This window comes from Brassica napus, chromosome A9, assembly GCF_020379485.1.
Source record: "Brassica napus cultivar Da-Ae chromosome A9, Da-Ae, whole genome shotgun sequence".
Lineage (NCBI taxonomy): Eukaryota > Viridiplantae > Streptophyta > Magnoliopsida > Brassicales > Brassicaceae > Brassica > Brassica napus.
This window is the reverse complement of record NC_063442.1, coordinates 15,881,673-15,896,426: the sequence shown is the minus strand read 5'-3', so window position 1 is coordinate 15,896,426 and position 14,754 is coordinate 15,881,673. Positions and strand designations below refer to the sequence as shown.

General features: G+C 29.8%; 1 protein-coding gene and 1 long non-coding RNA gene across 3 annotated transcripts; both read left to right on the top strand.

Annotated features, from left to right (window-relative positions):
- Window positions 1-147: 147 nt before the first annotated feature.
- Window positions 148-1,528, top strand: LOC106454804. The gene is made up of 3 exons (XR_001290029.3): window positions 148-686; window positions 779-1,031; window positions 1,122-1,528. It is a non-coding gene; the product is annotated as an uncharacterized LOC106454804 (long non-coding RNA).
- A 2,938-nt stretch (window positions 1,529-4,466) lies between these two features.
- On the top strand, window positions 4,467-11,918 carry LOC106374069 (phosphate transporter PHO1 homolog 6-like). Of its 2 annotated transcripts, XM_048740716.1 has the most exons (12): window positions 4,467-5,028; window positions 7,774-8,122; window positions 8,237-8,285; window positions 8,383-8,454; window positions 9,202-9,331; window positions 9,500-9,620; window positions 9,834-10,092; window positions 10,176-10,280; window positions 10,361-10,555; window positions 10,641-10,931; window positions 11,209-11,345; window positions 11,439-11,918. In XM_048740716.1, the coding sequence occupies exons 1-12, from the start codon at window positions 4,467-4,469 to the stop codon at window positions 11,545-11,547; spliced, it is 2,379 nt and encodes a 792-aa protein (XP_048596673.1). In that variant the 3' UTR covers window positions 11,548-11,918. The 2 variants fall into 2 exon arrangements, with proteins under 2 accessions (XP_048596673.1, XP_048596674.1); XM_048740717.1 differs by having other exon boundaries at window positions 4,467-5,032; window positions 7,787-8,122; window positions 10,361-11,918.
- Window positions 11,919-14,754: the final 2,836 nt, after the last annotated feature.

Here is a 14,754-nt window from a genome sequence, read left to right as displayed (position 1 = left end):
ACAGGCCTCCACGTCATCATCCAGATCAGAAAGTCGAGGTAGTAGGAGCTGACACGTGTCCACTAATTGATCCGGTGCGTTTAGTTTTCTGTCTACACTTAACATTCCGTGGGCTTTCGTGGGCTTGATCTTTCACTCTGTATTACCCCTTTTGTTTACCTATTCTCACTGAAATTAGGGTCCACCTCCGCACGGAAATTATTCTCTGCGTTCTCTGAACACCGACAATGGAGTCTCTTGAATTTGGGTCACTCGAATCGACGCTAAAAATCTCTGTATTGGTGCTCTCGCGTCGTTTGGTCTCCTCTTCAAGTCAAGAAAAACGTTCAGATTCATTGCCTTTATGTTTCCAATCCTGCCGACCCACTACGCAGTAATTAATAATCCTCCTCAACCGCCTTTGTTACTCCGATTTTCTGATCCTATAAATATGGGTGCAAATTATAACAAATCTCATAGCTTGCTCCACTTCTTTACGTTCTTAATAATCTTTTAAACACATGCTATGGCAATGGCGAACTCCAGATCCTGATTTTTGTGTTGAAGTTCGGTGGTTGTATTGAGGCAGGCGTGACGATCTTTTTCGTTTTTAGGAGTTTAGTAGTGTTAAGAAAGGAATGGAGCTCATTAGTGTTGACATGAGGATAGATCTTTCTGAGCTGCTTCATTTTGTTGGAAGCTAAAAGGTTTTTTTCTCTACTCTTCTTTCTGTCATTAAGGAATTCAATTAAGGCGACCACTCCTAATATTGTGATTTCATTTCTGGCTTTTTCCACAGGAGAAACGAACGACCAGGGAAATTAGACGAATGCTTACTAACAAATGAGAGATACAGAGGGAAAACCATCTTATTCAAGTGCAAGAACTATGTGAAGGCTGAGTGATTTATGAGAACATGTTTTGACATCATGGAGAAGTCAGTTGCTTCAGAAGATCAGTCCATAGCCTTCCTAATTCAGTCAGTACTTCTCAACTGAACCGTTATGAGGAAATATCAATTAAGGCTCAATGAATCTGTGAGAAGTCATTTGGTATATAGAGCTTTCCTCTCTCCATACCATCGTCATATTTTTGTCATCTAAACATGATTCAATAGAGTCTTTGTTGGAAACCCCATGCAGGTGAGGCGATGTACTGTTTGGCGTCGATTCAGACGATGTTAGGTAAAGACGATGAGGAAGTACTCGGTTTTCTGAAAAGGGTGTTGATGATCCAAGAAACATAGTAGGGTTCATCACCCAAAAAAGATTGTTACTCTCCAGAAGATTGTCCATCTTATGGAGAAGTAGGAGACGAAAGATGAGAAATATAAGTGTAAAAGAAGACTGGCTTTACAAGGAGAGTCGTATTGTGAACATATTTTCTTACTCTGATCTTTCTTGAACAATGGCAGAAAGATTGGTCTGGTAATGGCCAGTGATGTTAAAAAGTTATTTTTGTTCTGGTATATACACTAATACAACATCTGCTTATATCTGTGAAATTTTGCAGCAGTTATGCTTTTATTGAATCGAGCTATTAATGACTACGTTATATTGCATTTTTCTTTGTAGCTATTCCCATCTCATGCAATAACATGTAACGTTAACATTGTTCATCTCATGCAATATCATGCTATTCAAAATTTTGCAGCAGTTGTTAATTTTTCATGTGGAAGTTGCACTATGTCGGTTTTGTTGAGTTGGATCATAAGAACGTGTTATCTGGTGGACAAAAGTATACAATTCCGGCAGCAAGCTTGCACAGGTGAACAAACACACAAAAACAACAATTTTTGTCGTCTAAAATATATTCAATAACTGATAATATTGGGTGACAGTAAGACCTTGATACTACCCAACATTCAGTAATTGAGAAAAGGCAAGCTAAGAAATCTGTTTAAATAAACATCAACTAATTAATTACATAATAAAAAAATAGTTGAAAAAACAAAAAGACTTGGTAAAGAAATGGCAAGCATTAAACAAAAATATAATAGACAAATCGAAATGTTATAAATAAATGCCAAAATAGATGTAAGCTTACTGTATCCAAATAAATTTGGAAAATTAAAATAAAATTAACTAAAGGAATTCAAATTTTCATAAAAAAAATACCGTAATTTCAATTAAAAAATAAAGTAAATAACTGCATAGTCTAAAGTAAATTCCTCCATCTTTTTAGCAAACAAGTATCCATTTGACTTATTATATGTAAACAACTATTAATTTTAAGACATTGGTTTCAGATATGGAGTTAATTAATAACTATTTTAAGAGATAGTAATACATAATAAATTAAAAAAAGTTTCTACGAAATTACCACAATAAAATAATTGATAGATAATAAAAAATCAAAAAAAAATTGTTAGAAAAAATAGAATAAAATACAGAAATATAAAATAAATATAAAAACAAAAATAAATATTTTTTATATAAAAAAGATATGTTAAGTTATTCTAACTAAATAAATGTAGAATGTATTTTAAATATTTAAGTCAAGAATTCTAAAAAAAACTATAAACATAGATCTACAACTGTGTAAAAATAAAATATATAGTTATATAGACAAAAAAGAGACACACGATATAAACTAATGTAAGAGAATGAATAAACAATCTTATTAATCGTAAAAAAAAATTAGTTAATTGTAATGAGAATGAAACTGAATCCTACTATATAAAAGGGACTAAATTCAAAGCTTTTGAGACTATCCACCTCAGCCAAAATATTCTCATCCAAAAAGAATTAAAAATAAATGTCATTTAGAAGATAATTAACTAATATAAAACTTTTGATATTTCTAAAAATTTCAAATTTGTAACTGCTAATTTATTAATAGAATCATATATCTATATTGAATTATGTTCTATTTTTAATCGTTACTTTAAGAGTAAATAAATTATTAATTTATAATATATATATATAGTTTATAACTTTATATTGTAGTTATAAATAAAGAGAAAATAACCGGGAAAGATGAAGAAGCTCATATAAAATTATGTAATTAAAATGGTAAAATGGTGAATATGATGAAGTGAATCTAAGAAAATTTGTTGTACAAATTATGGTGCTTTCTTCGTCTACTATAATGATTTAAAATAATATATATTCATATAAATAAGTCAATATTTGTTGTTTTTTTTGTAAGATGTTAAGATTATCATTTTCTGAAAGGTTACACTGATCCAAAGAGATTAGTTTGTGGAGCTAACCAAACGAGGATTATAGTGTTTACTTTGGAAAAAGTAATAGGTTGAACGATAGATGGCGTGCGTGTTTTTTCACATGGAAATCTGCACATATATTAAAATTGTAAGATTTGAATCATAGAGAAAATATAGTGTATATGACTGAAGTTGATTCATTCCGAAACTAAAGATGGCTAAAATTCTTCTTTGTCAAAATGCATAGATGTGAATCTTATATGAATAGAGTTCTCAATTGCTTATAGCAGTGTAATAAATTCCGTGTGTAAAGGAAAAAAAAATGTTATATAAGTGAAAACAAAAATTATGATTTTTTTCTTGTGCCTATAGGCTCTTCGCAATTTGAAGAAGAAAGAACATATTGTGTGAAAATCTTTGGCTCGGTCAAATTTTATCGAGTTGTTTATAAAACTGTTGTTATATGATTCATGTAAATTTTCAGTGTTGATTTAAAAGCCCAAGAAAACCCTTCTATACTGACTTTTTGATTTTTTTTCTGTGATTTAAATTTAAAAAAGATAAAACTTTCGATAAGTTATGTAAACTCAGAACAAGTATTTAACTTTAGAAAGCATTTACATGTTTCAAACTTATAATATATACATATATAATGTTTAAAATTATGTATATAAAACCTGTATAAAATGTGCTTAAATATGTTTCTCTTCTTTAATGTGTTAATTGTACTATATATAACATTATTTTAAAATTTCAAAAAGTTTATGTCACATACAAAAACCATCAATAAAAAATATAATTATCCATCTACAACCAGAAAAAAGAAAAACTATAAACATATAAATTTAAATTAAGAAAAACTAACTTTGGAAAAACAAAAAATTAATGTAAAAGAAACAAACCGACAAATAATATTATAAATAAAATAAATTTATAAGACACAATCCGCGCGAAGCGCGGAAAAAATCTCTAGTAAAGAATAACAATTAATAAAATAATGATTCATACTAATATAGAACAAAATATTTTAAAATAAAAACAAATATTAAACAAAAATAAAAAATATTTACTCTAACTATTTAAATTATCACCCCGCCCGCAAGGCGGGCTGACCCTAGTACTAGCATATAAAGATAAAAATCTATGTTTTAATTAGTTTGATAATTTAACTAATTGACTCGTTACTAATATTGATGTTTCCATCAATCACAATTTACAGTCAAGTCAAACTTTTGACATAAATCTATAAATACAGCAAACTGTTATCAGTGTTTATAAACAAACTCTTCACTATCTCAAATCAAAATCTGAACAAATAAAAATGAAATTCGGAAAAGAATTTTCTTCACAGATGGTGCCTGAGTGGCAGCAGGCTTACGTGGACTACAAGTATCTCAAAACCCTAATCAAAGATATCAACCGCTTCAAATGCAAAACCAATCCTCAAGGCCATGAGATGAAAACGGCTCTGCACCGCACATTCATCGGTCAAAAGAGACATGGCTTTGGCAGCGGTTGCGGTCAGATCAGCCCTTCTTCGACAGTGGTCGACATTAACGACGGAATAACGACGGCGCCAATTCATGTGAGTTCTTCGGTGACTCACCAGTACGAGACGACGTTTTTTATGACGGCGGAGAGAGGAGGAGAGTATGAGTTGGTGTTTTTCCGGCGACTAGACGACCAGTTCAACAAAGTGGAGAAGTTCTATAAAGAGAAAGCTGATGAAGTGGTGAAAGAAGCGGAGGTGCTTAACAAACAGATGGATGCGCTGATCGCGTTTCGGTTTAAGATGAAGGAGGAGCGTACGGCGGAGATGACTCTCATGGCCTCACCTAATGCGGTTTCTCCGGCGGAGCTCGCCAAAACGTCTAGTAAGATCGGTATATTAATATACCGTAAAAATGACACAATATAAAAACCAAACAAATATTATTTTTGTTAGGTAGATGGTTATGTATAAACCTAAACCGAAAATTTTACGTTACACTTTAGTAATATATAATCGTCAACTACAACTTAAACCACGTTGAGTTACGGTATACTAAACTTAGATTAGGACATGGTGGCATACCCGTATATGAAACTTTATACTTAATAAATTATATTCAAAATATAATAAGTTACAGCTTTTGTAGCCGTAACTTATACTAATCACACGGATGCACACATATAATTCCATTTTCTACAGAATTTTCGTTTACTTTTTACAGCTTTTACAAATTTTAGTTTGATAATATGTTAATATCTTTTTTCCAGCTTCATCAAGATCCGTTTTATTTTTAAAATTCGTCACATATTTGAGACATGACAAAAAAAAAAAAAAAATATTCTTCATGGAATACGATTGACCACTCCTAGTAGAAATATAAAACCATCTCATATTTTGAACATTTTGCACTCTCGCTAGTGTGATCTATATAGTTTATTGAAATGAACCTTAACAATATATAATAAAATAGTCAAGTTAAGTTTTTTTTTTTTGCTTCTGGTGTATGGTTTTATTTGCATCGAACGTAAATCTAATTTATTAAAACAGAATCCTATTTTATCAACTGTTTTATGAACTATCAAAAAAGTTATAACCGTCAAACGAAAATTGACCCTACTAATTATTATCTTTAATTTAACGATTTTGGTTAATCTAAAATATATTACTTACATCTTTGATTTAAAATAAAGACTAAAAGATTATAACCATAATCAGTACAATCTATTATTTATTCTGGAAAAGGAGTCTAACAATACTGGTGTAACTGGATTTCTATTTTTTGGAATGGAATTGTATGGAATGGTCTATTTCTTTGGATTCCAAAAAAAATCTACCAGTTAGATGGAATACAAATAAATCTCATTCCAAAAATTCATGTGGAATCAATGGAATCAAAAGGAATGTAGTTATAGTTCATTCATAATAAAAAAAGTAACGTGAATGAGATGGAATGGAATCAAATTAATTAAAAATACTTTTAGTTAAGTTTAGATATTATGTAACTTATTTACTGCAATCAATTAATAGATTTGCTAAGATTCTTGAAGTTTATAATTCTCGTATGCGATTGTTACTAATTGGGCAAAATAACAACAAAATACCTTTTTCGTTATTTTTAACACTTCTAATTATTGAATGCTTTAACTATTTATGGGAGAGAACTTCTCCAAACTTTGTTTTTTCTATTTTCTTCATGGAGATCATAAAGCTTTAAATTTTCCAGTTTTTTCAACAGAAATATGATGGATAAGGAAGCAACAAATCATGCTACATGAAATCTATTTTAGTATCATCCACGTTTTATTGATATATTCTAACATTCTTAATAATTTAATTTAAACTAAAATTACTCATTCCATTCAATTCCTTTAAAAAGTTACCAGGTGTGTTAGAAAAATATTTCTCCGCAATTATTCATTCCATTAATTGTTATTCCATAACTTCCATCATTCCATTATTTAGCATTCCATTTTCTTCAATTCCTTTAATTCATAGTATTCCAAAACTTAAGTACCAGTATATGCAAAGATCGTGTACATTTAGATTTAACTCTATATAGGTATCAAACCAAACCAATTAATTTCAGAAGACTAGAGTAAACTTATCATGAATATACTCTTTCATTTTCAAATAGTGGTTTACATTTTAAATAACCTTATGATATCCCAACACATGTTGATTTCATGTAGTATATTTAAGTTATGTATCATCACAATATACATGAGTATAAAACGGGTTACTGTTTCACATTTGAATGTATTATCATAACAGAATATTAATTTCTGGGTTTGATTATTATTGATTTGATTTCTAAGATAGTCATTTAATAAGATTCTGATATAATCACAAGGGTAAACTATTAATCGATTTTATTATAAAATAATTATTTCTAATATATTAAATGAAATTTTAATGTATGTTCAATAAAAATATTAAGAAGATCTTAAATCTACTATATTCAAACAATCATATGGATTTTACAACTTTTTATATCACAGATATTTCTAGCAAACAAATCTAAAGATTGCTAAACATATTCCATTTTTCGAAATCAAACTAACCACACAACAATTAAATCATAGAATATTTAAGATCATCAATACTATTGATAGAAATAATTATGTATGTAGATGATACACTTATTTAATTTTAGTAAAATTTAAATTATTTTACACAATATGCCAAAAATATACAGTTTTAAAATAATGCAGTTTGATAACTTATAAACATCTGTTAAATACCATATATTTTACCAAAACTGTTTATACATATATTGATATAGTGATATAAAATTTAACAGATTTGAAATGAATCTTATAAATTTACAACTACATGTAAAAACCAAAAAAAAAACTCCTACACATACTATCATATCTATATAGGTTAGACGCGTAAAAATTGTCTCATGGACTATTCATCATTATCAATGAAAACACAACAGAAATTATAAAACTTAAATTATCTTTAATTAGATGTCATCAACGAGGACCATACTATCATCACATAAGATCCAAATAATTAACCAAAAATACTTAAAGGTGATAGTTTATTTTTATTGTGTGTTTGAGAAAAAAAAAACATAACCCGCGTTAAATCTAGTTAAACTTAAAGCTAAATCATTTTTTTTTTTTAAAAGCTCAATCTCCCACGGGAGTCATAGAGGAAGGAGGCTCCAGTGGAGCTGGTCGATCCGATGAAAATGACAATAACGTTGAGAAAGACAGTTATAGCAAAACAACACTCAAACCGGCCAATGACATGAGCAAGATGAAAGATACGACGAGACCAGCTTCGATGGGAGTTCTAAACTCCGTCAGGATCAGCTACACTAAGGGAACGCCTAGTTCCACCATTAAAAGCGTTCTCAAAGTCTCGAACGAGCCAGAGCTCACATTAAACAGATATAATTTAAGGAAAATCGAGGAGAAGCTAAGATGTGCGTTCGTAGAGTTTCATCGGAAACTATGGTTTCTTAAAAGCTATAGGTGCGTATTTTTTGCCCTTTGTTAGTATTGCAATTAATTGTAGATCCTTTAAGGTGAATTATTTAGTTTTATAATGATTGATGGATATGAGTTTAAATCAAAATATATGTGCAGCTTTTTGAATGTGTTGGCGCTTTCGAAGATATTGAAGAAGTATGATAAGGTAAGATTTGGTTTAGAGATTAATATTTTGATTTTAGGATTTTTTTTGTTTGCATGAGGTTTGTTCCAAAATGTGTTCGACGAAATTACTCGTATAGGTAACTTCGAGGGATGCTGCGAAGTCTTACATGACAATGGTTGATAACTCTTGCCTTGGAAGCTCTGATGAGGTATGCTTAGTAGTTAGTAGTTTTCATGTTGAAAACAAAATTATAGAAAAACATGTATTACATAATTAATGCATCAAGTTGCTTAACATGGGAGAATATTGTGCCCCGAACTCAAAAATTACGTATGGTACGAAGTGTTATTATTTATATAAGGTTTTCTTAATGCTGACTTTGGGCATGTGGAAATTATGGAGCTAAGGTCGAAATTAAATTTCTATGGTTAATCAAAATAACATTCAAGAATATGTTTTATATGCCGTTCATGCACTTCAGACCTATATATTATGTTATACTAGTGATGTAATGCAGTAATGGTGTAGCATTGTCACATGACTCATATCCATATTCGAATATTGAGATATGAACATATAAATATAAACACTTCAAATGTATATTTTATATATATGTGACTGCTCATAAATATACCATATAGTTGAAACTGGAAAATGCAATATTTGTTAAAATATGAAGTATTCTAGCTTTATCAAAGGAATTTGGTGTTAATATGAATGTTAACTTAATACAAAAATGTTAACGTAATTAAAAGATGTAATAAAATTGTATAATTTACAAAGATCTGTAAATACCTTTATATATAAAACTAAATTGTGATAGTATATCTAAAATAGAGAGACAATGACCATTTGATGATTTCGAGTCAACCCTCATTAAACTAGAATATATAACTTATTAACGACGTTGAACTCCTCCTAATATTGATTTTATATTGCTCCTCTTTTGGCATAGGTTATGAGACTCCTTGATCATGTTGAAACTACATTCATAAAGCATTTCACAAATGGCAACAGAACAAAAGGAATCAACATCTTGCAACCTAAAGCTAAAAGAGAGAGACACCGACTTACATTTTCCACAGGTACAATCATTATAAGCAGGACCGGCTCTAATATTTACAAGGCTACGAACAATTTTATTAGAGTTTTAGTTTATGGAGCCGTCCAGATAATAATACACTTACATCTTGAACAGAAGTTCTTTTTGTTTTCAATTTTCTTCTTGGTGCACATGAGAAATTATGTTTCAGGTTTCTTGGGTGGATGCATGTTTTCCCTCGTTGTGGCTCTTGTCGCTATCGTTCGCACCCGAAACATCTTACAAGATGAACGCCAGGAACAGTACATGAACTCAATGTTTCCTCTTTATAGGTAAATTTTTATGAATGCACAACTGTAGTTGACATCTTGTGCGAACCCTTAAACTCAAAAAGAAGATTATATTTAAGTATATCGTCATTATTAATATAAATACAATCACAGAAATTGTATATTTGAAACAATCTAGCCTATGGTCCTACGAATTTATATGATCATTTCAGGCTAGAACCTTTTAGGCATATTTTTTTATCTTTGTTTCTGCAGCTTGTTCGGATTCATCGTGTTGCACATAATTATGTATGCTGCTAATATTTATTTTTGGAGGCGGTATGGAGTAAACTATTCCTTCATATTTGGATTCAAACAAGGAAATGAACTCGGCTACAAACAAATACTATTCGTGGGATTCAGCATTGGTGCGCTTGCGCTTCTTTGTGTCCTTGCCAATCTTGACATGGAGACAAACCCCAAAACTAAAGATTACCAAGCATTAACTGAACTCCTTCCTCTTTGCCTCCTCATTGTAAGTCCACGAACAATTTGTTTTTGAGTTCACATATATCTATTCGACGATAAAGGATTCATAAATTTGTGTTTTTTTACTAGACTATGCTCATAGTTCTAATCCTACCATTCAACATTTTCTATCGATCAAGTCGCTACTTCTTTCTCAATTGCCTATCTCGCATTCTTGCTGCTCCTCTTTGCAAGGTAAAACATTAAACCTCAAACTGCTTATAAATGAAAATTTCATTTTTGACAAACATTTTACTATTGTCTTCTTCATGCAGGTGACATTATCCGATTTCTTCTTGGCAGATCAATTATGTAGCCAAGCGCAAACTCTTCGAAGCATTCATTTCTACATATGTTACTACGGTTGGGGAGACTTCAAACAAAGGCAAAACACTTGTAGAGAGTCACGAGTCTTCAACACTTTCTTATTCATTGCTGCTGCCTTCCCATTCGTTTCTCGCTTCCTTCAGGTACAAAACTTGATCTCTACGAATTGAATAACTATTTTGTTAATTCAATAATGTTAATATGTATGATCACGTTATGTTTGTGTAGTGCATGAGGCGAGTGTTTGAAGAGAGAAACATTGAACAAGGGTATAATAGTTTCAAGTACTTTTTAGTAGTAGTTGCTGTTTGCTTAGGGATGGCTTATGAAGTTGATCGAAAGAAAGATAGTCAAACTATCTGGAGATGGTCAGGTGGGGTTACTTCTGCCATGGCTGTGGTTTTCTGTACGTACTGGGACTTGGTTCAAGACTGGGGACTTCTTAACCGAACATCCAAGAATCCGTGGCTACGTGATGAACTCCTAGTACCCCACAAAGAAGTTTACTTCATTGCCATGGTAAAAGCTTTGAAAACATTACTTTAAAGATTGTCTTCCCTCCGTTTACTTGAAAATACAAAGGAAAATGGCGAGCTTAGCATGGGCCCGCAAAGTGCAGAACCGGAAGAATCTTGATTGAAAACAAAGTTGATGGAGGGTATTAACTAGGGTCTTTACATACCCCATTTGAATTGTGCAACTCGAATAATGATCGAGCAGACAATACCACAACCTCCCTAGGCATTAATTAAGTTAATGTTTCAAGAAAAACAACTGATTCTTAAACTTAACGCAGATCTTGAACGTGGTGCTGAGATTTGCGTGGCTGCAAACAGTGCTAGATTTACAATTTGAATCAATTAACACACAGGCGGCGATTGCCTTTGTTGCAAGTCTTGAGATCATTCGTCGTGGGATATGGAATTTCTTCAGGTTATGTACTACACATTAGTTTAGTTTGTTATCTTATCTTACTTTAATTCTCAACTATCTTAGAATGTGTTTACGTTTTATATAATAAAACAGGTTGGAGAACGAACATTTAAACAATGTCGGGAAGTTTAGAGCTTTCAAGACAGTTTCATTACCATTCAACTACGAGGAAGACCAAAAAATATTATGTGGCCTTAATTAGTGGTAAGTTAATCGGCTTTACTTCAGCTTTAGCATGATATCGCCCATTTGTATTACTAGTAAGTACTAGGTTAAGATGGAACCAACATTAAATACACATCTTTCTACATACACTATTATTTATTTTGCAATTTTTACATATTATAAAATAATTAATAAATACATATTGAATAATTGAGAAGCAAGTAACTATTACATATATAATTAAATTAACACAAAAACATAAATCAAATAATCATTTTTTTATTTACAGTCTTTTTACGAGAAATAAATCAAAATAATCATATTTACCTATTTTCTATGGTATATAGTTAAATTTAAATCATATTAACATACACATATAATTTTTAATATGGTTATCTATTAAATAAGACTTCGTACTCATATGATTTTAACAATTTTAATATTTTAACAATTTTAGTAACTTAAAATCGTTTTCAAAAATTCAATATATACCATATACGAAAAATATAAAATTTTTATTATATGGTGAATATAGTCTAATTTATTTTAATAATATAAAAATATTATAAATGATGAAGGATATAAAAATTGTTGCCAAATCTTTATTATTTAAAATTATTTTGCAATATATATTTTAATTTAGGTAATTCTATAACTTTTATTTAATAAAAGAAGAAAAATATAATTCTGTACATTAATAATTAATTTATGATTATTTTAATAAAAAATATAGCATGGGTTTACATGGATCAACTTAATTTTCTAGTGATTCTAAGAATCATTATAGTGATCACACATGTCATAGATAAGAGGTTGTAATGTTTATCTTTTAATATATAAGGGATATATGAAAATGACACTGGTCAAATTGCAGTCAAATTGCAGTCAAATCTACAAATAAGTCATAATGTCCAAAGATACGTCTCACGAAATTTTTTCAACAAAACTAAACCCTGGTACTCATATAAATAGTTATCATTATTTATATTGATATACCTTTTTCAGATAATTGGTCTCTATGCCCATAAGCAACCTTTTAATTAGATGATTACACATGAAGTGATAGGAGCATTTTAGATGGTGATTTAACTCTACTCCCACCACTCTATCATAGTTGTGTCATGTCAGTTGTGTCAGTAAGGATGTCAGTTTCATTTTTTTCTTTCCAGTTCTTAACTTATCTTCTTTCCTAACTATTTTCATTCTCTTATGCTTTTCTTTCTTTTCCTCTCACTTACGAGCAATAATCTATGTTTCTTTTTACTAAAAGAATAAATTAAGTTCTATTGTTTTCATTGAATTTTTTTCTAGGTTTTTATTAGACTCCTTAAAACTTTTTTTCGTTTATCTTCTTGGGTTTGGTCATTTAGATTCGTGTGTACAAGTTTAAATCGTGTGTACAAGTTACACAAGCACATGACCATGCTTATACTACTGATAAATTTTCCTATCAAAAGCAAAACATAGGAGTTTTAAGCTCATAACTATGCTTCTACTAATGGTTAATTTTTTTTTACTTTCTTTTACTTCTTATTTTTTTGCTTGAACGTGTTCTTTTCATCATGAGTGAATATTAATTTATAGTGGTTATGTAATAAGTTTCATGTTATTTTTCACTTTGATTGTTTAAACTTGAAATTGGTCAAATATTTGTTATATGTTATATGGTTTTATAAATCGTTTGTTATCTAGCGAATGATTTGATATCTGCTACATATTTAATTCGCTGATACAAAATATTTTGTCATTAATTGATAAATGATTTGTGTACATGATAGGTTTGACAGCTTGTACATTGCTTATACTTGGTTTGTAGTTGTCAAATGGTTTGATTCATTAATTGTTTGTGAGTTAAAACATTATTTGATACCAAAGAATTGATTAAATTTTTTTTCATATCTGATACATGATTTGTTATGCAGTTTATGCTTTGTTAAATGATTTGATATCTGATACATGATTTGTGATGCGGTATATGTTTTGTTAGGTGACATGTAGTTTGATATCGATGAATGAATAAAAGAGAAGATTCAATTTTTTTTAAATGGTGGCAACGACAGATATAAAAACAGGAGGATAGAGAATTGAAAAAGAGTAAAGAGAATGTAAGGGTGTAAGAGGAAAAAAAGTGTATCAATGTGTATTACTATTTTAACATTCTACATGTTTTGATATATTGTTGTATCAAGTATTATCTAAGAGACCATATACTAAACAATATATCAATTAACAAACTATCTATCAAACAATGTATCAGTTAACAGAACATGTATCAGCTAACAAATTATGTATCTACAACAAACAAGGTTATTTCACAAATGCAATTTCTAACAAATAAGTTAACCACTAATAATTAATTTAACATTAATTTTAAAATTTAGACAGTTAAATTATACAGTTATTCTATTAATAAAATATTTTGGTATTATATATTTTTAAAATTATTATTATTTGATAATAATATTTTTAGCACTTAAAAACCGAGCAAACAGTGTGGACTAGAAGTGAAGTAGGTGCATGTAATATTCTAGAGATAATAATATATTTAGCAGTTAACCAACCGTGTCTTGTAAATTGTAACTATATAATCTTTCAGATGTACTTGCATCTTATAACTAAGATATTATTTTATAACATCATTGTTAACCGATAATCAGTATTTTCAACAACAATATTTAATTTTGCACTTATAAATCATCGAGACATCGTGTTAGTAAATCATGTGTTGTTTGTAATTACCCGATTGTTAACAATAACTTGAATCTGATAATCAACATCTTATCAACTAACGTTGTTGATAACAGATAAACAAGACACATAAATTTTGTCTTCTCTCTAACTCACTCTTTTAGTATTTCTTTTTATGATACACAATTATATACACATCTACAAACCTTAACACCACTTATATAAATATATGTTTTTTTAGTTGATAATATAATGAATGAATGGATGATAATATCGTAGGTCCTACTTTGTTATTAACAATAATCTACAAAATTATAAATGTAAGTGAAAAAGGAATAAAGGAAGAAAAAATGCAAAAGATGTACATGTTTGTCTTTGTGTAAAACAAAAAAAGAAGCTACATGTAAAACAAAAACGAAGAGATAGAAGAAAAAGAGCGAGGGTGGAAGAAAGGAAGTGTCAAATGAGGGACATACTGTATGGAAAGGGTCAGAAGCATAGCAGAAGAAAGATAATGTTAGAAAATTGTGAAGTCCAAAAACAAAATTGAAATGAA